Source organism: Poecile atricapillus, chromosome 1, assembly GCF_030490865.1.
Source record: "Poecile atricapillus isolate bPoeAtr1 chromosome 1, bPoeAtr1.hap1, whole genome shotgun sequence".
Classification (NCBI taxonomy): domain Eukaryota; kingdom Metazoa; phylum Chordata; class Aves; order Passeriformes; family Paridae; genus Poecile; species Poecile atricapillus.
The window spans coordinates 86936945-86963506 of NC_081249.1; the positions used below are offsets into that span (position 1 = coordinate 86936945).

At 41.2% G+C, this 26562-nt stretch overlaps 2 protein-coding genes across 2 annotated transcripts; both read right to left on the minus strand.

The window, feature by feature from the left end:
* Positions 1–464: 464 nt before the first annotated feature.
* LOC131574056 (C->U-editing enzyme APOBEC-1-like) lies at positions 465–6826 on the minus strand. The gene is made up of 5 exons (XM_058828436.1): positions 6814–6826; positions 5395–5422; positions 4627–5015; positions 3362–3489; positions 465–989 (listed from the first exon to the last, which is right to left on the minus strand). The coding sequence occupies exons 3-5, from the start codon at positions 5009–5011 to the stop codon at positions 963–965; spliced, it is 540 nt and encodes a 179-aa protein (XP_058684419.1). The 5' UTR covers positions 5012–5015; positions 5395–5422; positions 6814–6826; the 3' UTR covers positions 465–962.
* Positions 6827–13798: 6972 nt separating this feature from the next.
* On the minus strand, positions 13799–22433 carry LOC131574598 (DNA dC->dU-editing enzyme APOBEC-3F-like). Its single transcript, XM_058829153.1, has 4 exons — positions 22202–22433; positions 18179–18579; positions 17514–17629; positions 13799–15976 (listed from the first exon to the last, which is right to left on the minus strand). Exons 1-4 carry the CDS (start codon positions 22222–22224, stop codon positions 15962–15964), a joined length of 555 nt encoding a protein of 184 aa, XP_058685136.1. The 5' UTR covers positions 22225–22433; the 3' UTR covers positions 13799–15961.
* Positions 22434–26562: the final 4129 nt, after the last annotated feature.

Consider the following 26562-nt stretch of genomic DNA (forward strand, 5'->3'; position numbering starts at 1 on the left):
GTTGTGGATCCCAGCATCAGCACATATCCCAGTGGGATCACACAGTGGGCCTCCTGCTTGAAGAGGTTGGGAATCATGACACATGGAGCTTCCCACAAGATTCATTCAGATGATCTACATTATTTGCTGCTCAAATTCAAAACTGCTGCAAGACCCCAAACACCTGAATCTTCTTTTTGCCTTCTGCCAGTAGAGAGAGCTCAGAGTTTTCAGTATCTCCTGCTTCACCATTCCACTCCATGTTTCCAGCTGGAAAAGCAGAGACTTTTTACTTTGTTTCCACAGCTTGCAATGAGCAGCTATGTCTCCCGAGTGTGGAATTACAAGGGAAGGCTGTGTACCAAGGAGCTGAACAAGAAAAGCAAAGTTTCCACAGTGTTGACATATTCCCTTTTATTACACTGGTTTTACAGTCATTAATAAAGTTTACACTCATAAATAAAACCTTAAGATGAAGTATTATTACAGTATTGCATAAATTCTGTAATAGCATGAAATATTTTCTGAAACATATACATGTATATCCTCATAAGAAATTCTGAAAGCAAGAATGCATGGCTGGTTAGTTCTCTGGAACAGATCAGAGCATGAAAAATGTTACGTGCTGGCCTCTCAAGAGGGCACTTGCAGAATCTGACTGCAGAATCTGCAGATGTGGAAGGCCTGATTATGGGGCATGGTCTCCATCCCCACTGGACTCTCAGGAAGCTCTCTAAAGACCAGAGTGTCCTGGATGCCTGGCTGCATCATCCAAACTTCCTGATGGCTTCTCATGCGCTCCTTCTGTTCTGTTCAATCCTCTGTTCTGTTAGCAATGCCCAGCCAGTGATCAGAGTCTTCTCTGGTGGCAGCAAGAAACTTATCAAGGCTGCAGAAGAAAAGACAGCCAGGGACTGGCTTTTCTGGTCTTATATTGATGCACAAACTGAGCTTGAAAGCATGGTGGTGATGCTCATTAGCACTCAGTTTGACAGAAGTGGAGGAAGCCCCTACGAGGAAGAAAAAAAACCAAAAAATGTTAAAAATTAGATACCAAAAGCTTAAGCTGTTTCTTCAGCATGATAATTTGAAAATAAAGCATCTGCTCTAGGAGATTACTCTGATCCTCCTTCATCATGCTAGATAATCTCCCTCAGCATACATTTTTTCCAGACAACAGGGTAGCACCTCATAATTTACTATGCCATGTATGCCATTCCTAGAAATATAGACCATTTAGAAAGAGAAGCATTTAAAAGGTGGCAACTTGCATAGCTGGATGCAGGGGAAGTGGAGTTGGATCCTGTGGAAAGGCAGATTTCTGGAGGGGTTAGAAAGGCCCCCACAGAGGTTTCTAGTACCACACCATGTTTGCAGCATGGCTAACTCCAAGGCTGGATCTGGCAGCTCAGAGGAAAGTTCTCAGTGTCTTCAGGGATGGAGGTGACAGCCTCTCTGGGCTCCAGTACAGCACCATTGCCAGGAGGGACTTTTTCCTTCTATCCTGTTGGAATTTCCCTCATTGCAGCTTGTGTGTATTACCTTGTTTTCTCTCTGTGCATCATTAAGGAGAGTTTGGCTCAGTATGTAGTGGAAAACTGCATTTGCCCTTTATGTAGTGGAAAACTGCAGCTGGACCCCACTTTGCCACCTTCTCTATAGGTCTAGGAAAGCCTGTTTGCTCAGCCTCTCCTCGTAGGGCAAGTGCCCCAGCCCTTTGCAGTGGTAATCCAGCAAATCCCCTCTGGTTCTGCTGTGTCTTTCTTCTGCCAGAGAGGCCAGGGCTTGATGCAACAGTGTGTATTTCTCTGGAGCACTTGCCTGCAACCTACTCACCTCATTACACCTCCGCGTAATTAGTAAAACAGGGTAGGATGTTCAAACAGGTTGAGCACAAAGACATTCCCATTCCTTGGGGCTGGTAGTTAGTTAGAACTATTGATGATGGGCCCTATTCACCTTCATTTGAGGGGTGTCTTGTGTTTAGCTGAGACAGCAGAGCAGTTGAGCAAGTGCCTGACTTCTAGCAGGCTTTCCAGCCAGCACGACCCTGCAGAAATCATCAATCCCTGGTTGGGACAGGCAATTTGTTAGCTGGCTCTTTAAAACCAAGACCTGAAGGGCAGATTCCCCTTGTACTGCTGTACAGGGAGCCGTGCTGAGTCAGCAGCAGTCTGTCAGCACTCACAGGCATTCAGCAGACAGCTCTGCTCAGCTCCCGGCAGGCATCGCACCCTGCACTTGATTGTGTGCAAGCTGCTAAATTATTTAATCATCTCAAGCATTAGGAGACTCAGAAAGGCTGAAAGCCAAGGGGAAGATGTCTCCTAAACCATTACAGTGCATAAAGTACCTTGTTAGATCAGCTGATTGACTGGATATTGCTACTGACTGTGTATCCTGTCACCTGAATATTTTACTCAGACAAGAAATGGAAAGGTCAGGTCTTGAGGTACTGAAAGTCCTATGTAAGGTTAGGGGTGGATGGAACTGAAATTAAGTGTAATGTGTACCCTTTCCTCAGCCAGAAATAAAACAAGGTATTCATAGTATCCTACAAAGACATTAGTTTCGTGTCTGTGACTCAAAAAGAGTTCCTGCCAGCAGTTTTGTGCATCCCTTCCTCCACCTCCTGCCATCCATTCTGCACAGAAGGACTGCTTAAGCAAGAACTGGCTTGCCCCACAAAGGGTGGCTGAGCCCTGCAGTTAACTCCAGTTTTAGTCTTCTCTCCTGTTTAGTAGACCACTTCCTCTTTCTGATTAGGATATCAGTACAAATAACTTCTACAGTTGTATGGATTGCAGGAAAAAGGGAAAGCACATCTTTGTCTGCTTTCTTATTTTATCTTATATTATCATATATTGATACTCTTATCTGTAAAATCTGATCCTGAAGGTAAATCCACCCATCTGGACTTTTGAATTTGCTCACTTAAGACACTTAACTAAAATCCATGGCCCTGTCCTGAGAGGCAAAAAAATATTTTTTCATGATTACATGATTTTTCATGATTACAAAATCATGATTACAGAGCTGAAGGAGATTTTGGGGTCAAACAGCTCTGGTAAGCTGCAAGCTAATGAACTGGTAGCTGATTCATGCAAAGGGTGAAAATAATGTTCCCTTTCCTTACTTAAAATCTGAGAGTATGCTGAATCTCTTCTCTTCTCTGCCCCTGGCCACAAAGGCACAATGTAGCAGCATGGTCCTTGGCAATCTCTTGCCTGCTTGGCTCTCTGCTTATGCAGCTTTGAACCCATGCTTATTTTTCCTACAATCATTTCTGCTAACACCATTGCTGGGATCATCCAAACCTCCTTTTCCTTGGATTTTTTGCATTTATTTTCAGTCTTGGTGTTTTCTTCAGGTGTCTACTAACCAAAAAGATATGAAAGAGCTCTATGTTACTCAGAAAGAAGTAGATGTGATGTTCAGTGATGTTCTGGGGCTCATAATATTCTTCTCCAGGTAGGTATGCAACAAAATTTCTCCAGCAGTAACTGTAATCTAAGAAGAGAGATACCCAGTCACCCTTGATGAAATGATGCCCAGTTCTTCATTAACATGTCAGTGAGTCATTTGTTTCTCAGTAAGAATACAATAAAGGACAAAGATATTCATACAAGGGGTACACAAATAACTAAACAAATAAGTTAGTGGAAAGGGGAACCAAAACTCTACAGAGTAGCAATATGTCTAAAAATGAATTGCCAGAGAGAGAAATTGATCATTCTGGTGGCTTGGGCAGCCCTTATCACAAACGGCACACTGTGGCATAAAGCCAAGAGAGACGGAATCAGCAAGTGGCAGGAGTGAAAAGGGAAGTGGGACATGCAGTCAGAGCTGGTCAGGCTCTCCTTTTGGCAGCCTTGTGCTTGAGAGCACAGTTTGGTATGACAAGTTACTTCAATCACGAATCTGTCTGACCTATCCCAATGATCAGGGAAAACATGGAGTGAACACTCTAACATTTAGCAGTTTCATATTGATCTGAGTGTTGACAGGATGGCCAGAGCTTCTGTCAATGCTCTGGTGCTATAACCCCAGAGACAGTACCCCCAATATAAGCCATGTCCTTTAAGATTACATTTGACCTGGTGGGTTTTGTAGCTCCACACTCCAGTGGTAAGCATCGACACAGCTGTGTGAGGTTTGTCTCTTCAAATATACATTCCTTTTTGTGAGCTGCTTATCTGGACTGCTTTTACAGCCAAACATTACCAGGGAAGCAAGATACACACACAAAAAGGCACACATGCAAGACACGTCTTCTGTGATAAATCATCTGAAAGTCTCCTTCTTTCCTTCTCTGTTGCAGCTACCAAGGGAAACCAATTACTTGATGCAGCTGGCAAGCTGACCTGTGTATTCTAGGAGGGACAGGTTCTGTCTTGCCCAGGATTTTACAATGCATATAAACAAGGTGTGGATATCTAGAGAAACCTCCAACCCTCCATGTTTGGATTTGGCAAGAGGAAATGACCATGCTGGTCTTGCTGCTGGGGGAGAAATAAGGCAGAAGAGAGTGACATTTTTGCACTCATTAGTCCTCCCCAAAGCCTGTCATCACCTATGTTACACACTAAGAGTGCACATAATCCCAGAACTTTCAATCCACACTAAGACAAAGAGTAGCTGGGTTACCTCCAAGATCCATGATACGTATAGAAACTCCATTCATCATCAGGTTGCGGAGACCTTGGCGGTTCCGGACATCGAGGTGCCTGAACAGCTTGGCGGCATGTATTTCCAAGGTCACCTTAGGGTGTGACCTCAGGAACTCCAGAATCCTTTCGGAGCAGTTTCCACAGGGACTAGTTGAAAGGAACCAGGTGATGGAGCAAGGAGCTTGTGGCCTGTCATTGAAAGGATTTTCCAAGAAGTTGACTTCAGCGTGTCGTTCACGATTGTTCGAGCACCAGTTCCTCCAGATGGAACCATTTCTCCACCTGATTTCATACAGCAGGTACACCGCCCCTCCATTTCGGGTAGGCGAATAATTTGTTTGGAAGTCTCTTGGCTGAATCATCCACCTGCAGAAGAGTACCAGCAGCACTGTGATCCCAGCATTTCAATGATGTTTGGTCCCATTGTGCCTACTCTCAACATCAGGCAGGACTCCCACTCCCAGATTTGCCCATCAGAAACGAGCAGCTTGAAGAATGTTGCAATTTAGCAATCTAAATCTGGAATTTGATGAAAACTTCAGAACACCCCCAGCACCTCCTTGAGAACTGTTGGGTGGGTAAGCAACCCCATTACCACTCAGAGATCAGCAGCTGTCAAAGCAGTAAGGCAACTGGAAAGGAAGATTGAGGAAAGGGATAGTAAGAATAAAACAAGGCACAAGGCTGTCTCTGGAAATTGCCACGTAGCTCAGACAGCAGTGAGCAACAGAGCTACATCTCTTACCCTTGGTTGTTTCCTCTGGATAAGGGACCTGTGTAGACAAAGATTTGTGAGTCACTGAGGATAGCAGGTCAGAAAACAAAATTTCTTGTATACTTTCTGTCCAGACCCCTTTCAGTCTATACACCCCCTGCCAAATCTCTTTTCTCTGAAATGACTCAAGAAGTAATTACTGCACAGCAGGATAGGCTCTCTGGGATGCAGGAGGTGTGGACTCCTACCTGGAAGTTGAACTTGATGGTTATTTAAACTATGTTGCACATGAACCCTTGCTCAGTTTAGCACATTATGATTGATTGTGTAAACACTCAAGTTTAAATTCCCTGATTTCAGCAGTACTGCATCTGTCTTTCTCTGACTAATCAAAGAGCAGAATCAAATGGCTTATGCCTTTAAAACTTCCAAGCCACTTCTACAAGACAGGCAAAGCTTGAGCCATTTTCTCATTGGTACTCATAATCTAGACAAAAACATTTCCACAAGTGACTTCCCATCTGTAACTTTCTAAAAAACCTAAAAAAAAAATCAGTGCCAAGGAAAAAAATACCAGTACAGAAAAGAGGGCAACAAATACAAACAGGGTGGCAATGCAGACCTGCCTGATTATACATAATTTATCTTCCACAGTGGCAAGCAACTTTGACCCCGTGACTTATTCATGTCTCTAAACCCTTCCCAGCTGAGGGTCTAGAGAAAAACAATTGCAGCTGATCAAGGTTACTTATTTATTTTGTAAAAATCCACCAACAGAAAATTTAAGGATCTAGGAACCGTCATTTTACTTCAAAAAATAATCAATTTAATTTTTTAAAATTTTAAGTGTATATAAAAAAAATAATTAATTTTATTTTTAGTTTTTACGTATTATACATCATAAAGATTTCTTTTAAAATTTACTTAGAATTAAGATACTAAAGGTATTTTATTGCAGCTTATCTCTTGAAGATGAGAAATTATTAATTATACAGAGTAAAATTACATTTTAACAGGAAGAAAATAGTTTTCTGCATCAACAGAGACATGATCAACTCTTTGCACAGCCTTATTACCCTGATTCTTTAAGAAGAATATTCTAGTTGTATTCCACAATGAAAATAAAATAGATGAATAAGCTGACTAAATTGCTCCATTCTTAAATGCCTTTGAGATCTCTTTTCACAGTAGAAGTTCTTTTGGATTTTGAATTCTTCCTGCCATACCAAGGTTAACATAATTATATTAATATTTTGAAGCTGGACCTAAGACTCAAGATACGGTGATGTATTCAAAGACATAACACACATACCCACGTCTGCCACCTGTGCATCCACTTGCCAGCAAAACACATTTGTGTCTACACTCCAGTCCTTTAGATACAATTACAGTAAATATCTATACTTGAATATGGAGAAATAGGCCTGCCTTTCACATAAATGTACTTACGTCTGCCAGCAGCCATGGGTATTTCTGGATTTGTGTGTTGCTTCCTGGGAGATGAGTGTGCCTTTATAAATCTTATATTAGTTTCAGTTTCTATTCCTGAATCAGAATACTATCAGATCTTCCGGACTTATTCATGTTGCTCAGCATTTCCTTATGCTTTCTTCACGCTTACTTGCACTATCCAACTGGCTGAAACTGAAAGCAAGACCCTGGCAGCAAAGAACTGCAGATGGGGGTGATCCCACACAGAAATAGAGTACAAGGTTGCCTTCCAGAGGCTGGACTTAACAGGTGAGCCACTTTTTGCAGTGCAGACAAAAATTACATTTCTTTTTAAACTCTGTCTTCAGAACAGAAAAGCAAATCTTCTCTAGTCACCCGAATGCAACAAGAGGGAAAATCATCTACAAAAATGGCATCAAGCCACATAGCTGTGGCATAGCATGTCACTTTTGTGACGCCCACATGCCACAAGGAAGTTGAACAGTGCCCAATGGAAAGAGGGAAACAGAAGATACTACATGCAAAACCTGTGAGTCTGTGGAACTCCAGCAGGTGGTGGTGGTTCCTGCCATTTCCCTTCATGGACTTCTGTGGCGTTCCAAGGACAACTCACACTCCCTTGAGCCTGAGTCCTCACATAATCAAGGAAGACACTCCATGTGTGTGAGCACTGAGCTGTGGTCAGTGACTGGGCAGCTGCTCTCAGACTAACTCTAAGTAAGCTTCCCAGCATCCAGGAGAGCTTTGGCAGTGGACACCTTGTTGTGAGGGAGCATCCAGGTATTTTTGAAATACCACAGCTGAGAAGAGCTCTGTACTCATGTGGACACTCTGAGAGCAAGACCTGAGCCACCTGCCGAGTATCTGCAGAAGCTATTGGTCATGGTGTCAGTTCACTGACGTAAATAGACATTTTCCAGTGCCCTGATAAATCTGCTCAGCATTATGGATTTGGCATCACCTTATTGTGATCAGCTCTGTCACTCTCACAAGTGAGATGCAGCAAAAGAATATTTCCCATTTAACCTGAAAAATTACTGAAACAATGCCAGTTTCTAGTGAGAAGCTCTCCTCTGACTGACACACCCTAAACTGGCTCTCAGGGAATAGGGGTTACAAAAGAATTCTTCACATGGCTTAGGTAAAATCAGTCTCTATCACTCACAGTTTTTTCTGGTTTTGTGACACAATTATTTTTTGCCTCATGCACGATGTAGAGATTGCCTTCCTTGGTGCCAAGCCGGATGTGGGATTTTAAAGCTAAGGGAGTGATTTATTTGTATTCTCTGCAGCAAGCTCTCAGTATTCTATTGTCAAAAAGTATTCACTTTCCTGCCAGGGCAGAAAAAACCCTAGAAGTGTACATGAATGGTGGAGTGCAGAGGGAGTAGGGATTCAGGCAGGGCTCTGCCAAGGATAAGACTGCTTGTGGCAGGTCATCAGGCAGTGCCAACACAGAGTCTGCCCTCGGGGCCTCCTCTGCTGCAAGGTCACTCCCCACTTCTCAGCGCAGAATGGTTCCCTCGTGGTTGCATTGTTTCCTGCCACAGAAGGGTGAAAGAGAGCAACTCAGACACTCAGAGGTTGTTGAAAGAAAAACGTGATTGACTAAGGTGGTTTTGAGTTCCTGGGCGTGATTCTCGGTGAGACCAGGAATGCTTTGGTGCTGCAGTACTCCTTTCACTGCCCTGTCCTTACAGTATATATTTGCAAATAAGCAGGTGTGAATTAGGCTTAGAGATGATTAGCCTGATCTGCAAGGAATGGCTTGATTAGCAGCAGTAGTTCCTGACAGAAAACCAGCAATGTGCCACAGAAAGCGGAGAAAGAAAAATGTCCAAGCAAGGAATCAGCAATGCAACCTTTTCAAGTGTCTTCAGGAAGCTAAATGTGCTGTATGAGGTGCTGGAAAGCCAAAATAAAAAAAATTTTAAAAATAAAATAAAAAAAAAAATTAGAACTATTGCTCTGTTAACCTAATGTGAAAAGACTAATCCCTTCCAAATTCGGTAGTTGCTTTAACCCTAATCAGGAAGACAAGGTTGCCACACAAGTGAATTTTCATACTTCTAGAAGAATTTGCACATTCTGTTTGTGGGAACCATGTTCTTCAGTCAGGAGGAGGACCTCCATAAGGATCACACAGCTGGGTGGGAAACCTGTTCCTTGGTTTTTATGAGCAACCAGCAGTAATCCAGTATCCCTTTAAATTGCTATGTGTCTGTAGCAAGGATTATCTATATAGGTGGAGTCTTGTATTATTCAAACAACTGTGGCAAAAATTTTTATTCCACTTCTCATGCAGTCAGTTATGTCCCCTTACAGAAACTGCTTAAGGTAATGTAAGAGATAAATGTGGAGGTGCTTCATGATGCAGAGCTATTGGTAACATCTGAATATATCTCAGCCACTCCAACAAAAAAAAAATTTAATAACCACCACCCTCACATGCATTCCCTCATGAACCTGCATGTGTTTTGGAGAAACATACACAGCAAAGAGTACATAGAATGGTGGACAGACACTTACTTATGGCTCCTTAGACCTTCATGAGAATATTCCCTGTGGTGGTAGTAGAGCCATGCTGTATACATACGACCAGGTTCACCAGGAAAAATAATCTAGAAGCTCCACAGTTTCTTCAGATCATTTTACAAAGGGCCTCCAGGATGCACACTAAGTGATAGAGAGGTGGACAGAGCATCAGGGAGCTAGGTCCCTTCAGAGCCTCCCAGGAAAGAGGTTGCAGCAAAACAGGTCTGCAGCATCACTATTAGAGAAGTGTTGTCTGCTGAGGTACCACTCCCTTTTCTCGAGCATCTTTTAGTTTATCTGACACTCGAAACACAAGATGTGCATCTAGTAACAAATCTGGACGGAGACAGAGTCCTAGAAATATATGGAAGAAATTAGGAAAGATGGACAGGTTAGAGAAGAAAGAGAAGCACAGAAGGAAAGTTAAATCAGACATCAAAGAAGACAAAAAGGGACAAGGTTTGAATCAGATAAGATCCCAATTTACAAATCTCTGAGGATTTTACAGATACTGAACTTTTTATTCTCTGGCTGAATGATCTATTGCAAAGAGGTGAGAATCACCAAGTGGAAGTCTGGAAGCAAAGAGAAAGGTTAAATTTAAATGTGACAAAAGCCTGGGGCTTATGCCACAGATGCTTAAGTCTCAACCTCCACTTACAGGCTGCCTCCTGGACTTAATTTGAAATGGTAAATCCGGTGTTAGTTCAAGTGTTCTGCTGCTGACACATTTGACAGTAAATGGAAAATCCACTGAATGTGTACTTAGATTTAATGGAGTTTTCTCAGTAGGTATCTATATTTGTATGGAAAAAAAAAGCACACAGAGCCTTCTGAGATTTATTCTGTGACCTCCACATTTAAAAAAGGCTAAAACATGCTTATGTATGAACCTCTATGTATGAATTCACACTCACGAAGATATTTACGGATACATATATGTGTATGCACAAGAATGCAATAATACATACAAAACCAAGCTTGTAGATACACAAATACATCTCCTTGGCAGCATATTACTTTGCAACTCTGCTAAGCACACCGACCCGTGTCTCTTTTATCTCTCCCAGTACCTTTACTTTTATTTTCTCTGCAGGCTGCACAGCGGTACCATACTTTACCGAGACTCTTATTCAGCCTCCATATGTGGAAACCGAAGCATAAGAGACTAAGATAACTGGTGGCACCCTGCCACTGCTGGGTGAGCTTTATGGGGCTGACTCTGAACAGTGAAGTGGAATGGCAGCCAGCCACAAGGACATGCAGGCAGAGCTCTGATCCACAAAGTGAAAAATAATTGGCTAGTGGGAAGAACTTATCTGTGTACTTACTTTGGTAACAAAACATCCTGATATCCTTGTAATATAATTCTTTCACATTAACTGGTGAGGTTGTAGAAATCAAAGAATTTCCCAGCTCACTAATAATACTTCGTGAGTGTGAAAAGAAAAAGCTTCAAGTGAACATATCTGTATTTTGGAACATGTTTTTCTACTCTAAGCAGTCCGTCTACGTTATTCTCACTCTACTTTGAGTCACAGAAGTTCTATATATTTATCTTTCTGATTTGGCTTCATTTCTATGTCTTTGTTTCAATGCACAGGTTTTGTCAAAGCACAAAGCAGAAAAGTAAGTACCCCAAACCCTGTGGGCATTAGTGTCCATGCTCTGCTGGAGAGCCTGAGTCAGTCATCACACAACCAGCAGAGCTTTAAATATGAAGGGGACCACATAACCAGGTTGGTCTGACACCAGCGGATGCATGGAAGTTCCAGGATGGACTTGCAAATGAAAATAATTACTTATTTCTTTTATCTGAGTGGAGGTGCTGAAATACAATACCATGGGTACTGTAATTATCATTCCACAATCACACCTCCTGATAGATGATTTGCTTCTGTTGAACGGAGCATGCATGGGTTTTTGAAGCTGCGTTTTAAAATTGAGTGCTGCTGTCAGTTACATGTTAGAGCTCCCACGGAAACAGTGGAAAATCCTCTAGGTTAGCACAGTCTTTCTAATGCATACTAGTGTTTCAGTGATTAATGATGAGACATGATTATAGCAAGAACTGACATTTACTGTGATTAATTGATCAGTTTGAAACAGAGACAAGTGCTTATTTACATGACTAACTATAAGCTTCTGGAATTTTCTGCTCCAGTAAACCGTGGACACAGATAGCAGGACAAGGTGAAACGAGGTCCATATACAGACGTCTTGGGTTGCAAGGGAAGATGAAACTAAAAGTACATATTCTATCTGTTGAAACCAGGTGGGGCAGTTTTCTTTATCTCTTTCATGACCCATCCCTCATAACTGGAGGATATCTTCTGTTAATGGGCCATTGAGTGCCACTGCATGGCTGATAAAATTACATCATCCCATTGTGAGATGCTCCATCCAGGGGGAGGAGCCAAGCATCTAAACCTGTATATCTTTAGCAGCTTGGAACACCACAGCAACCTTGCTCCACTGAATTCCCAGAGGAGAGAGACCAGACCCATCTACACCACCAGATCTTCAGAGGAAACCTACACCCTTCTATGGGATCATTACTTCAACAGAACCACATCTGTCAGTCCAGGAGGAGTGCAGCCACCATTTAATTGGACTGTTGCCAACACTCTGACCAACAGGAACAGGGTGTCAGATTATATTCTGATTATGTCACTGGGCTGTGGGTGGTTTTTTTTGTTTCTTTGGTACTACTGCATTTTTATTTTTATTTTCATTTTCCTAGTAAAGAACTGTATATTCCCGTATCTTTGCCTGAGAGCCCCTTGATTTCAAGATTATAATAATTTGGGGGGAGGGGGTGGTTTACATTTTTCCATTTCAAGGGAGTTTTCTGCCTTCTGTAGCAGACAACTGTCTTTTCAAACCAAGACAACAGACAGTAGAAGGGAGATGCAGGGCTCCCAAATGAAGTCATTGTAGGTATTGTAATAAATTATGTGTAAATAAAAATTCGTAAAGATATATAAATAAGATGTATATGTTAAAATAATAAAAACCAAAGATGTGTATGTAAAAAGAAAGAAACCTTCCTCCCAAACCTGGCTGGGAGCTCTTCTCCGAAAGAAAAAGGATTGTAGCCAACACCCAGATAAGAAACATTAACTCGGAAAATAGACAGGATGGGAGCCATCAAGAATAACAAAAGGACTAGCTCGGAGGAGGAACCCAACTCCGGACCTGACCAACGTCTCTGCAGACCTCAGTTGTGAAACAAAGTCGACAAAGACAAGCCCCAGAAAAGTATCCACTGCTAGTCCTGAATCGCCCACCTGTCAGACCAGTGTTGAAAAGCAATCATTGGAACACAAAGGGGAAGGCTCCGTCGAGATTTCCATCAGCACCAACCCTGGATCACATTGATAACTCAGAATTAAAATACATACAGAGTCTCTTTGCATATGAGGAGACTCTGCCCGGACTCAAGTCAGGTCTATTCTTCCAAGCCAGGAAATCTATTCACCGAACAATCACGAATACTCGGTGAATGGAGCCTGCTCGGAATTTTAGCCTGAGGACTTAAAAATCCTATAAAACCCCAGGCCTGAGAGCGCTCAAACGTGGACTTGGGAAACCTACACCTCGGGTGTAGGTCCTGTCCACCCAGCGCTGCGCTGATCATTTTTATTGTGGTTTTTTCTCTCTGTTTTTTTTTCTATGTTGTTTATTAATAAATTTCTCTTTGATTTTATACCAAAATTGCCTTTGCATTTATAACAGTATTGAGGTAGTAGGACAGGATCATGACAAACCAAAACTAGTGGCCAGGATTGTCTGCTCTCTGTAAAAAACAACCCCTCTGTCACTGCTAGATACAGTGTCTGGACTATGCTTTCTGCCCTGAGGGAGCATTTTCTGTGGTTTTAAGTTCACTTCTGTTCCTCTTGAATCATGAGGTAGGAAACAAGACTATCTGAGAGGACAGCAAGTCTCCAGAGATGTTCCTTTTGGCATCCTGACCATCTCTCTCCAGATGATGGGCCCTGGGACCCCAGGAGCCCTGTGCTGGAAGACCAAAACTGAGAGGATGATAAATCCAGAGACAACCCCAGGCTGCTCCAGGTGGATGCACACAAATCTATGGGGCCTGATGGGATTCATCCCAAGGTACTGAAAGAGCTGACCAGTATCATCACAGGACCTGGCATTATTTTTCAATGGTCTTGGGAGTCTTGAAAGGTTTCAGGTCAAGTGGAAGGTGACAATGTTGTTCCAATGTTTCAAAAATGGTAAGAAGGAAAACCCTGGTAATTACAGGCCTGCCGGTCTCTCTTCAGTGCCTGGTAAAGTTATGGAGAAGGTTATTCTCAGAGACAATTATCAGGTCCTGAGAGGGATATCCTGGACCACCTTCTCTGAGGAAGCCAACATCTGGGATAACCTCGGGCTAAATTAAGGCAAAACAACACCAAGCGATCAATTAGAAAGTTTTATTTATATAGGCCACAGCAATTTACGCCATATGATAGATTCAGCAGCCTGTAGCAGCAACAGTTGATACATTTCTGAACAGATTCCAGATTAAACCTTTCTGAACAACATGTGGCAACAGTGATCTTTGAGCAGCCTGCTAGAGCAGTAAGTTAAACTTTTAAGAAGAGGGAGAAAGGAAGAAAGAAAGAGAAAAATGGAGGTAGAGCAAAAAAGACTTGGTCTTGTCCAGTTTCTAAATACAGAAAGGTAAATACATCTCTTGCCAAGGAAAAGATGCATGTATCATTTGCTAATAACACTTTGTTATGAGCAGATGGAAATACAAACTTTGGTTGGAAGGTTCATCTAGAGGTCAACTTTGGCTCATGGCCTCAGTCAGGGCCTGTTGTTCACGCCTCTGTACTTCACCTTCAGGATAAAATGTCCAGCACACAGCTAGAGAAATCCATAGGGCTCTGGGTGAGCAGTTGTCTGATGGCTCAAGAAGTTACAGTCAATGGGTTTACATCAGGCTGGTGACCAGTCACCACTGGGGTTCCTTGGGGCTCATTTTTACAGCCAGCGATCTTCAACCTTCTTATAAATCATCTGTATGGAGGAATCAGATGTAGGAACCAAAATTAAGGAATCTTGCCAATGAGACTTGTAGGAGTAAAACAGGCTTGCAGTGGGAGACTTCTCTAAGCCAGGCTGCTCTTGGGATAAGCAGTTTATTATTTAGGTAGAGGGTGGAAGAGATCCTTTTATGCTGCCAGCCACAGCATAAACATGCTCAAAGAGGGAGAAAGAGAGAGGAAAGAGGAGGCTGAGAGCATGAGGGCAGAAAGTAATTAAGGGGGTAGAGAGAGAGGGGCAAGAGAACGTAAGAGGGTAAGAGCCTAAGAGGTAAAAAACTCATAAGTTAAGAGAGGTTAAGAGGGAGCTTAAGAGAGTAAGAGGTTAAGGAGGTAAAGAGAAGAAAGTAAGAGAGTAAGAAGTAAAAGTACTTAAGAGAGTGAAGTTCTTATTACAATGCATTATATATTTTTCTATAGTGAATATTCTAATTCACAGTAACCAACCAGTACATGGCACACGTTCTATAGAATTTACATACAGCCTATAAGAACTACTACATTACCATAGTGTTACATTTTAAAAGCTAGTCTTCAAATTCTTCTCTTGCTACTTTGACCTTTGGATTCACTAATTAGGGTATTGTTCAATCAACAGGGATTCTCCTTCAGCTGGCTAGGCTATTGTTCTTTGGTTATATAGTAATTAACAGTCAGTATCCTATAGCTCAAAGCCAGTTTTAATTTCTATTTCAATTCTAGGTTTCATATTTTCAGAATATTTTGCTAAGCAATCATATTCATAAGGTTTCCCTGTTTCATCTTCCCCAACAAGACTAAACTAGGAGGATGTGTGGATTCCCTTGAGGGTATAGAGGCCCAGCAGAGAGATATGGACACTGAAGAGCTGAGCAGCCACCAACTGCATGAAATATTACAAGAGCAAGTGCTGGATTCTCCAGTTGGGACCGGGTAATCCTGAAATTTGGGCAATCCTGAAATTTATGTAGTCCTGGAACCGCTGACCAGTGATAGGACTAGTGTAAATGGAATGAAACTGCATTTGTGGATGTTCAGCTTGGACATTAGAAAAATTTTGGGCTTGTTGACTACAATCTTGCTTCAGATTTTTGCAGCGTTTGCACAATTCAATAGCTGGAGATGTCAGCAGTCTAGGGTGGTCTTCTGATGGTCTTCTGATGCCATTTTAAGCTTGGTTTCTTCCTTTATGGTCTTCTGCTCTTCACTTATGCTACCTTGGATATACATTTTGTAATAGCAAGCATATCTTAAAACACACCTTTTGCAAGCCTTGTGAAACACACCTTGTGAAAGCCTTTATTCCCCTTTTTACGTTGTCTAAAAGTAATTTAAAAATTTACCATACTTAAAAGCAATATAAGACTTACTCTATCTACAAACAGTTACAATTTTACAATTAAAACAAACAAATTATAGCAAAAGCCAACTACTACAACTGTTTATAACATGGATGATGCTTTTAGCCATGTTGCTCAGTTTTAGGTAGAGTGAGTAGAAGGGAGTTAGACTTGATGATCATTTTGGATGTCTTTCAACTTGAGATATTCTGTGATTCTTTGGTTCTAGTAATGAAGATCCTGAAATGGAAATAGAAGTATGACATTTAGATCCTCCAATTGCACTTTGATCCTGCTGTGATTTGAAACAGACATGGCAGAAGCAGTCTATTAGTTGTAGTAGCCCAAGATGTTACTTTTCCACATATGCCATATAAAATGGATTTCCCAAATTACCAATAACCCACACAGCCATAGATTTCTTTCACACTCTCATTTACTAGAAATACCATTTGTCAGAAAATTCTAATACATTGAAATCAAATGCTGAAGCACTTATATTAGTTTTGATAGATATTTTTTTTTAATACAATCCTTCCCAGCCAAGGACGTGGACCTATTCATCCAAGCAAAGTCTCTTGGTTCTAGGGACAAAAGCTTTCAGCACTGTTGTTAAACACACTCTTCTATCTCCTGCCTTTCAGGAGGTCTGGCACAAAACAAAAACAAAAGCAAAGGCTGAATTTTCCCAGGGTACAGACATTCTGTTTCGAACAGCTTTTCTCATCTCACAAAAACTGCACCCTCCCAACCAGTCACAGAAGTTACTGAATGGAATCTAGAAGAGACTTTAGTGATATATGCAGGGGCACAGTGACTGGGGGGTCTAAGACCACTGCAGATGTTGAGAGAAAGGGGCTGAGTAGCATCATTTGGCAAACTGAAACTCATGCTCAAATCCAGGTTAAAAAGGAATCTGGTGGACGGTTTCCACCAGAGATGAGACTGGAGTTCAAGGTAAAAATCAAGGAATTTCCCACCCTGGAACCCAAAGGAGAAAAACTGCACTCATAGCTTTTCCTTCATAATATTGTCACCTTTTTCAACCTAGAAATGAAAACTGAGATTATTTTAGTATAGGAGGTAATATAAAAATGGATTTTTATTTGGAGGCCTCCAGGGGCAGTTATGGAGAATGTTCACAAAAGCCCCCCCACACGGGGTGAATATAGTTTTGATTTGATTTAGGAAATTAGCATAATTGATAAAAAGCACCAATTAGGACGACAAGTGGTAATGCAACCCCCCCCCCCCAAAGTCAAGCTCCTCTGGAGCCCCCCCTTGGTATTAGCTGTATTTGTATTTCTTTATGAAAATGTGTCTCAAAGACCTTGTTCTCAACCGTGGTTCCCAGGAAGAACCAAGATAGGATAGGGGCCTTGTAACCTGGGGCTTGGAGCTCTGGAATTTGTTTTGTCTTCCTGCCCAGGGAAAGGGCACAGAAAAGTACTGAGAAAAATATCTAGAATATAATAATAGGCTACAGAGCCCCAAATATATGTGCGAAGAATACAGAGAACATATAGAAGAAGAAAAGGCAAAAACCAAAACAGCATCAATGTGATAGAAAAATACCCACAGTTCTTCTCTTCCAGTGGGACAGGATAGTTCCCGTGATTTTAGCACATTATTTTTTCCAAAAGCCTGCTGCAGTACTCTTTAAAGTCCAACTAGAGCTACATGTGAACAAGGGCTTCTTTCCCACTCTTTACGGCTCAGTTGCCCTAGACTGCAAATACTTCAATGTGATTCCCTCTGTCTCTCAGACTGCACTGACCGTAAGGATAGTTCTGAGCCTTAAACGATTCCTCCAGATCTCCAGTTGGTAGTCCACGGGTGTGAAATCATAACTGACATCGCCTGCTATAAAGGTCTCCCAGCAGTATTCATAGTCTGGACAAACAGAAGATAATTAACCTGAGTTTATTCAGATACCAAAGAAGCTCAAGGAACAAGACTTTTTAAGCTCTTCCTTGTGTCCATATCACAGAGATATCTTGGCCATGGACAGATCAGCTGATGGATGCTGTCTGCTCCATATTTGCAACCAATGCCATCCACTCTGAGCAATTTTTTTCCCTCCCTCAACTGCAGAGGAGCTCTTCAGCCAGCCTTATCCCAGCAACTGCATTTATTCCCTTAGGACAAGGGAGAAGGACAATATCTTCCATTCCCTCAGGAGTGCCATAAGGATGGTATATCTAAACAAGGGAGAACTTTCATACAAATCTGGTTGCTAAGGGTCCTGCCGCTCTTCTCCTGTGCTATATAAACATCGTTTTTCTGGATGTGACTCGCATTCACTGCATGGTGTCGGCTGTGCCCCCAAAGAAGCTGAGTGGGACACAGGGCACCACAGAGGCAAGCCTATGCCCAATTCACCCAGGCACAAAGTTCACCAGCTCACCCCTCCCCAGTCCCACAAAGCATGAGAAACCTTGCCTTCTTCTTTCATGACATCAATGGTTACTCCCTGCGAGCTGTGAAGTTCCCTCAGGCCTTGGCGGTTCCTTGCAGTGTCTGAGTAGTAGAGCCGTGCTACTCGGATGTCTATGTTCACATTGCGATGCATCTCCAGGAAATCCTGTATTACCTGGCAGCACTCTGGGCAGGGGCTCCAGGACAGGTACCAGGTGATGTTACAAAAATTGTTGTTTCTTGGCTCGAAGATTTTCTCCAGGAAGTACTCTTCTGCATGGCAATCGTTATCGTTGTCATTTCTGACCCAATGCTGCCAAAAGTTGCTGCTCCTACCCCACTCCAGCTCACATAGTAGGTACGTCTCCCGTGAATAAATGCGGGGATCAAAGTGTTCTCTTAATGCCCACCTAGATATATACATGCTGAAACAAAAGAAAAACTTCAAGGAATCACTGGTTCCAACTTTGTTTTCTCTAGTACTCCAGCACATTAAAAAGGGGGAGGGCGGAGGAAATCAGAGGAGAACTGAGAAGGGCAAAGCACGAGACAGCAGCACAAGGAAAACGGAGAGGCAGGCACCAGGCAGGATAAAGCAACTAAAGGAACCAAACCTGAACTGCTAATCCTCCCCTTATCTACAGCTGCATGTAGAACTTTCACTGCCTCCCCCCTCCCTATGCTTGTTCTCTTCCCCATCAGTGGGAGTATTTCTAAAAGCTCTCTATATTTTTTCATGTGTCAGACATTTTTACAACGTAGTTTTCCTATGTAGCCCTTTTTTTAATGTAGGGAGAGCTGCTGTAAATTTTGTAAAAACTAATACAAAAAAAAAAAAAAGAATGAAAATAAATGCACTGACACACAATGAAGCTGAGTAATTTCCTTATTGGATTCTCTTGCTGTTTGTACTTTCGTAAGGATTAGCACAGTCAGCACCATCCTACATGAGAGTAGGAGAAAGAGGAGCTCTATAGAAAAAGATGCAACTCCCAGGATGGATATTTTCTGACTTCAGAAAGGACCTCTAAATATTGTCAGTTAAGGATCTACACAAAGACTGCTGGTAGTCTTGAATATATCTTTTATACTCAGTAATTATCCATAATGCATAAATAATGAAGTCTCCAGAGGCACTTTGTGGCCTTAGTACAATTGCCTTATATAGTGATTTATATGAGAATGCACTTCAGATATATGTTTTTCCCCATTAGAATAATTCAGAGTAAATCTAGTAGACAACTGATCAGATTCTGAAGAGAGAAGCAATAAGCCTCTGAATTGTTTTATAGATTAGTACTCATTAGTAATAAAAAACAAACCAACAAACAAAACCCCAAACCAAACCAACAAACAAAAAGCACAACAAAAACCACAAATAAACCAAAAAAAAAAGTCACAAAACCCCCCCACTCTCGATCAGGGGCAAATGAAATCTCGCAGAAAAAGTAACATATTCTCTATGTGCAGGACTTATCACCTATGTAAAAAAGCATCTGATTTATCTGAGTCAGTCAGAAGGCTTTGTCTTCTTACCCTGTCTCCTTCCTCATCCCAGCCTCCTACATACTAAAATACATACGCACACAAACCAGTTTATAAACCACAGAGTGTGTCTCTCTTTATCTTCCCCGTATAAACTCCACTTATATAAACCATGCAGATTTATCAGACCTTCTATTAAATTTATGTAACTGTAATAACAAATGTTAATGTCACCTAATTTAATTCTAGTTTAATTCTGGTACAGGAATAACTATTATACATAATTCTTTTAGTAGGTTGTAAAAAAAAAAACACTAAGAGAGACAAAATTGAAGCACAGAATCAATTTTTATGCTTTCTCATTTGAGGTGTTAAAAGAGGTGCACATTTTCTATTTATACTAAGCTATTTGGAAGTTGTCTATTAGCTTAAATTTCTGTAAAACTCAATTTTTAGGGAACATATATATAATAATACATTAAAATAATATGTTCACAATAAATATACAAAATACATATATATATATACACCTATAAATAAATATATAAAATAAATATATAAAATATGTGACTGGTTGAAGTTCACCAAAGAAAATTCATTAAACTCCCAATATTCAAGCCAAGTCAGTTCACCTAATTTTTACAGAAGGCACCTTTAAGGTTTTGGAAAGCAATGTCACAACAGATTACAGAGATATGATTGGTTCAAAGGTATCTGTAGATATTCCCATCTGATCATAACACACAAGTTAAAACTTCAAAGTCCTGCTTGAACAGGTTTTAAGCACCCTCTTGCCTGTGTTTTAACCATAAAATATTGCACTCTGGACAAGCCATTGCAATGGGTGTCCTGTGCATATTTTCAGGGACATAAATCTATTTCTTTAGAACAATCTTGAAATACACTGATCTTCAAGATATAGACACCTTAGGGATGTGCTAAGCCGAGTGAAATTTACAGTGTAATCAACTTAATGCAATATGACCAAAATTCTGTATTCTTATTAATATTTGCTACAGCTGTAACTTGCTATTTTTAAATAGTAAATTAATGAAAATTTAAACACTACTAGAAGGACAAATGAGAAATTTTAAAACTGATAAAACATTCACACACTATAGAATATATACAGAAAGGCAGTGTTCATTTTTCTCCCCAAGTCAGGTAAGACAATACTTCAAGTAAATTGTGAGTTTACAGACACATTACCCAAATCCATGCAATCAACTCAACTATTTTTTAAAATTTTTATAGTTATCACCATCCTTCCTGTTCAGCATTGTTAGGCATGGTACATGTATGCACACAGAGCCTAATAAAAAAAAAAAATTAATCACATAACAGCTGTTTATACAAATATTCATAGTTAGCAAATAATTAAAGATATAATGAAAAAAAAATATTATTTTTCTATCCAAATTTGGTTCATCAATCTCATACTTGTAATCCTTTCAGAATCTGAGAGCTGCAGAGAAATTTTGTAAAGTGTGACAAATAATTTGAAAGGTGGATTGTACCCCAAAATGTTTAGAGGTATTTGGGCAGAAAAGGCAGAGGGATGACAGCCAACGTAACCAAGCCTGTCTCCTAGGCTTTATTTTATTTTTTATTAATATGCAGCTGCTACGTAAACCTGCATTAAACCTTGAAGATGTATTGACTGATTACAAAATACATTTTAAAATGTGTTATTTATGTATTTCCTACTGTATGGTCCCATCATCCACAACCTGAACAGGAATGCAATGAGATGATTTTAAAATGTACCAATTTTACAAGAACACCTCCTAATACGAAAATCTCTCACTAAAACTGTGTAATAAACTGCATCATCACAGGCATTTAATAATTTACCTTCCTCTAACACTTTTTATTAGAAACTATTTAAAACTCTTCTCATTGCAAGATAATAATAGTAATAATGATAATGTCTAAAAATACGTGAGCGTAGATTTGTCAAAACTTCTTCAATCCGCATTTTTTGTCCCTTGCTAATGCTTCACACAACCAAGGCACTTCTTTACTGAACTTTGCTTTAAAACTTCCTCCTCCCTCCCCAGCCCACTGAAAGGAACAATGGTCTGAGACACTTTATTCTCCACTGAAGAGAACTATGGTCTGAGACACTTTATTCTCCACTGATGAGAACTATGGTCTGAGACACTTTATTTTGGGTGATAACAGCTGTCTCAAGACCTCGAAACTGCCGAGCAAGGAAGAGGCATTTTCAGCTCCTCTTGCCAGCCAGTTCCCGCCTCAGCCCTTCCCAACACCCACCATCTTTCCTGTGCTTTTACCATGTCCCTCGATGGTTTTTGGCTCCCGGGAGAGCTTCTAAACCAGTGGGAACTTCCCCAAGAGGCTCAGGCTGCAGTGCAGTGACACTGGGGACAAAGGTCCCACTCGGGCTCCCACCAGCATCGCCCTTCCCCGAGCAAGGCCGAGACCCTGCACCCACAGAGAGCCCCCCCACCACCCCCGGGGCTGCAAAGCGAGGGATGCCCTGGCGTTGGAGCAGCAGCAACAACACAGAGCTGAAGCTGGGGTGCTTTTTTTTTTTACCCTCTAAAACCTCTCCTGGGCATGACTTCTCCTTTCCCGGTGGACGCTCCTGGTGCTGTCCTGCTCCCTGTCCCTGCAGCCGGGGCTCCACGCTCGCCCAGACGGCAGCACACCCCCAGGCTCCGCTGGCACAGGGCGATGAAAGACGGAACAGGAAAACTTGGCCTGACCACAGTCGGTGCCTCTTAATGACGTGTCCAAACATGCCTGCCCCCAGCTGGGCTCTCTCCTCTTTCCTCTCGCCTTATCTGAGCTGCCGGGGGCTGACACACGTTTCCAGTTAAAAAGCTTATTAATTGAACCATCTCTCCGAAGCTGCTAAGTTTCAAAGGGATGATAATGCTCCCTTAGCAGAAAAACGTGATGATTCTTCGCAGGGTCGCAGCTGTTCTCTGTGGTGTACAGACCTTCCCTGAAGCACCTGAAGCTCAGCTCGGTGCAAAGCGTGGTGGCTCTGCCTTGTGTGTCGCCGCGTCTTTCCACGCTTGTCACGACTTTGTCAAAGATGAAGTGCTCACAGACACAAAACACAACGTGAGAGACTTCACTCACAAAGCGTCAGCAAAGCTTCATCACCTTCCCTACCAAACCCAGCAGGATTTCCCCTCTGGTCTTGAACAATGCTGCCTGAACACAGGGTGCCCAGCATCTGAGGGGGGTTATGATAAATGGGAATGATTCGTGCTAACTAAATTGTAACTGTTTGGAAAGTTAGTATTATAAAGCAGGAGAGGGAATTAGTGTTATAAGGCAGATGAACCCCTTTACAGATGTTACATGTTAAAAATAGGATACAGGATGCAGTTTTAAGATAAGTAATGTCTCAAGAGAAAATCGACCTTGAAATGGACAAAGCTGGAACGAATTCAAGCATAGGGCCTGAAATTATAAAATGTAAGACTAATTAGTGGAATATAATGCTTAGTTGCATAACACAATGCTTAATACACACATGCAACCTGTAAGGTTATCCAGAGGACAACAAGGATGAGCGTAAGCCTTCACCCAAAGACCACCAAAAGAAGACTGAAGACCCCCTAGCAACAAGTGAAGCATGCGCCATGAAGTATAGGGACATAGAATTTAAGAATTGAAAGTGGGAGGAAACTTACAGGAAACATAAATTAATATGTATAAGCATATAGTATATAAATTTAGTTTGAATTGCTTTGATTTGTACGTGAGGTAGGGTGAGAAGCCCTCTCCATACCCCAGTCAGTTTTGCTTATGTTTTAATAATATTTAATTACTGTCAAATTACATACATAAATTGCATTCTTTTATTAAATTGTATTCTTTTATACCAAATTGCTATTCAATTCACTAAATTGTATTAATTTTCAATTAAACTGCTGTTAATTCAATACACCTAGCTGTCAAATTTCATTTATAACAGGGGTCTTAGATTTACTTGTTGTCTATACTCCTCTTCCTATTGTATTTTATTAAAACTGGTGTTCTTTAACTCCTGTCTTGTCTGGCCAGGCCTCTAAGATGCACACATCTTGGAATTGGATTTTGATTTGATCCTTGTGTGTCCCCATCAACTCAGAATATTCTGTTCTGCTGATGAATATATGAACAAGAGTGAAAAGGGGAAAAATCCATCTATTTTGAGATTTGTAAAAAACCAGGACATTTGCATGATCCATTCCAGTGACTCTGCTCTGACAGCAATAGACTTGAAGTTTATGACATGGGATGAAGTCAAAACATGGGATAAGTATTTTCCTAAACTGCAAAAGCTCTGTTCCCTACAATGTGCCTGTCAACAGCTTTCTCCAATGATCTATGCAGTATGCGATGGGCTGACACTAATGCCTGTATCTCTTCTCCAGAAGCCATTTCCCATTCATCCCCTCTAGCTCCACAAACCATATGGCTTTTGTCTGTGACCTCCGCAAGTTCAGACACACACACTCTCATATTGTTACGAATATTTTGATCAAATAATTGATTATATCAAAATAAAGGGTTAGCTATGATTACAAGTAGAAAATTGCATAGTATAAGGTATAGAAATATCACTAGTCTATGTTTGGAATGTTTAATCTCACAAACCTCACCAAGAAGATACTGGGCCCTTATGTTTTGGTCAAGAAGCTATGGAGGACATCATGCTCACCAGTTATGCTAATGAAAAGGTTAATTTTAATCAGTACAGGAGCAACTTATTTGGTATTGAGTAAGTGTAGAGAAAAACTTAGTTTGGAACCTGTAAACATTGTGGGTGCAAAAGGGAGGGAAGAGAACAGGTTGTTTCTTGTTATTTTTTTTTTTTTTACAAGCATTACTATTTAAGTTATGAAAACAGTGGGAGACACACTGGTGTATATGTGCCTGAATTAACAATGCCCTTGCTGGAAAGAGATTTATTGGGAAAATTGGACGCTTAAATAACTTTCTGTGATGAAGAAATATAAATTCAAATATCAGAATTAAAAGATGTTGAGGCAAAGGTTTTTATGTTACAGGAATAAAAAAAGAGCTGGAAGAAATCCCATAAGAGGTAGAAAATTAAGGCCATTGTTACATACGACTGAGATGCCTGAATGATCAAAGGTGGCCAAACCAGAAAGGATTACTTTCACACCTGAAGCCAAATTGGTAAAGCAAAAATATCCTTTTATGTGGGAGGCAACTAAAGAGGTGGAAAAACATATTGAAAAAATGCTAGAATATGGGTATTGAAAGAGTGTAAATTAGAATATAACATTCTGGTATTACTAGTTATAGATTGGTGCAAGGTTTAAGGGCTATTAATAAAAAGTACCTGATATTTATCTAGCAGTAGCTAGCCTGTACACACTCTTGACAGCACTGGAAGGGGAATATAAATGGTTTATGATGCTCAATCTTCAGGAGGTTTTCTCTGCAATACCTCTTGACACAGATAGTTATAAATTGTTTGCTTTTGAGTGGGGAAGTCCAAACACCAGGTGGAAGGTGCAGGTGATGTGGACTGTGCTCACAGTTAAAAAAAAAATTTAAAAAAAAAAAATTGGAAAGCTGGAAAAACAAATTCTGAACAGAACTCTACTACAATGTGTGGATGATATTTTACCAGCAATCAAGACTGAAAGTAAGTGCCTCAGTGCTAGTGTAAGTCTACTAAATTTCTTGGGGGTATTTGGATACAGAGTGTAAAAGAAAATGGCACAAATAGACAAAGAAGCAGTAATATATTTTAGTTTTGAGATCTCGCAGGAAAAAAGAAGCTTGGGAAGCAGCTGAAAAGAAGCCACTTGCCAGACTCCAGAGCCAAGGAATACAAGCCTTCTTAGGTACAGCCAGATGCTATCGGTTATGGATTGCCAGTTATGGGGTATTGGCAAAACCCTTGCACCACCCTCCACCAAAAATACTTGGTATAAACTCCTGAGAGTCTTTGAAGGGGTCTTTGAAGCCCTAAAGGGACCTTAATGCCAAGCCCTGCATTGGGCCTCGCACACTTAAACCAAACCATTTGAGTTATTTGTGCAGGAAAGGATGCACCTGGCACCAGGGATACTGGTGCAGCATTTGGGTCATGAAAGTATCCTGTCCAAACAATTGGACAGTGGAAGTGAAGATGGATACCTGAGAGAGGTGGCAGCTGCAGAGAAGCACAAAAGCTCCTGTGTGCCCCACATGGGCACAGCTGTCTTGGAACAGAAAGGAGGACACTGGATGTTGCCAGCAGGATGTTGCAATACGAGGTTGCTCTATTGGAGCTGGATAATGTTGAGCTTAAGGTAAACACTGTTTTAAACCCAGCTATGTTTCTCCAGGCTTTAAAAAAAAAAGCCCAGAGAGCTTTGGATCATGACTGCCTACTGAAAGGAATGAGAGGGAGGTGTTTTTGCAAACGAATTGTGGGCCTGCTTGTAGATAAAGCCAGATACTGATAGGTAAAAGAAGCAATGGGAGGAAGCATAAATTCCAGAGGAATTCCACTAATTGACAGAGACTGTTGCTGACTCAAGGTCGTGCTAAATTCCTGAACTGAGAGAAAAGGAACGGAGATACGGGGGGGGGGGCGGGGGGGGGGGGGGGGGTTGTACGCATTAGAAGTGGGTCTGTACCTCTCAAGTACCTCAGCCAAAGAGGAAATAGAGAGGGAAAGTGGGAAATGAGACTGGGAAATTAGGATAACAAGGAGGCTGTGCCCTCTAGCAATTTGAGAGACCCCGTGGGAAATGTTCCACGGTCCTTAGTATTATTTGAATAAAGTTACAGGACTCCTCTGTCTCCTTTTTGGACATAAACCTCTGGCATCTTGAATTAATTTTCCTAACACTGGTAACCACTGAACAAGTGTGTTTTGGCAGACCTGATCTCAAGAGTGATCCCATCCCGGACCCAGAACTGGACCTGCACTC

Bases quoted from the DNA above. Each gene is read 5' to 3' on its own strand.
- LOC131574056 (XM_058828436.1), bottom strand. From the start codon at position 5,011: ATGATTCAGCCAAGAGACTTCCAAACAAATTATTCGCCTACCCGAAAT. The intron at 3,490-4,626 runs GTAACCCAGCTA...CTCTCTTCTTAG, and splicing joins ACGTATCATGGATCTTGGAG to ATTACAGTTACTGCTGGAGA. The intron at 990-3,361 runs GTTAGTAGACAC...TCTTCCTCGTAG, and splicing joins AGCTCTTTCATATCTTTTTG to GGGCTTCCTCCACTTCTGTC.
- LOC131574598 (XM_058829153.1), bottom strand. From the start codon at position 22,224: ATGCCCAGGAGAGGTTTTAGAGG. The intron at 18,580-22,201 runs GTAAAAAAAAAA...CTTTTGTTTCAG, and splicing joins CCCAGGAGAGGTTTTAGAGG to CATGTATATATCTAGGTGGG. The intron at 17,630-18,178 runs GCAAGGTTTCTC...CTGTTTGTCCAG, and splicing joins TGATGTCATGAAAGAAGAAG to ACTATGAATACTGCTGGGAG.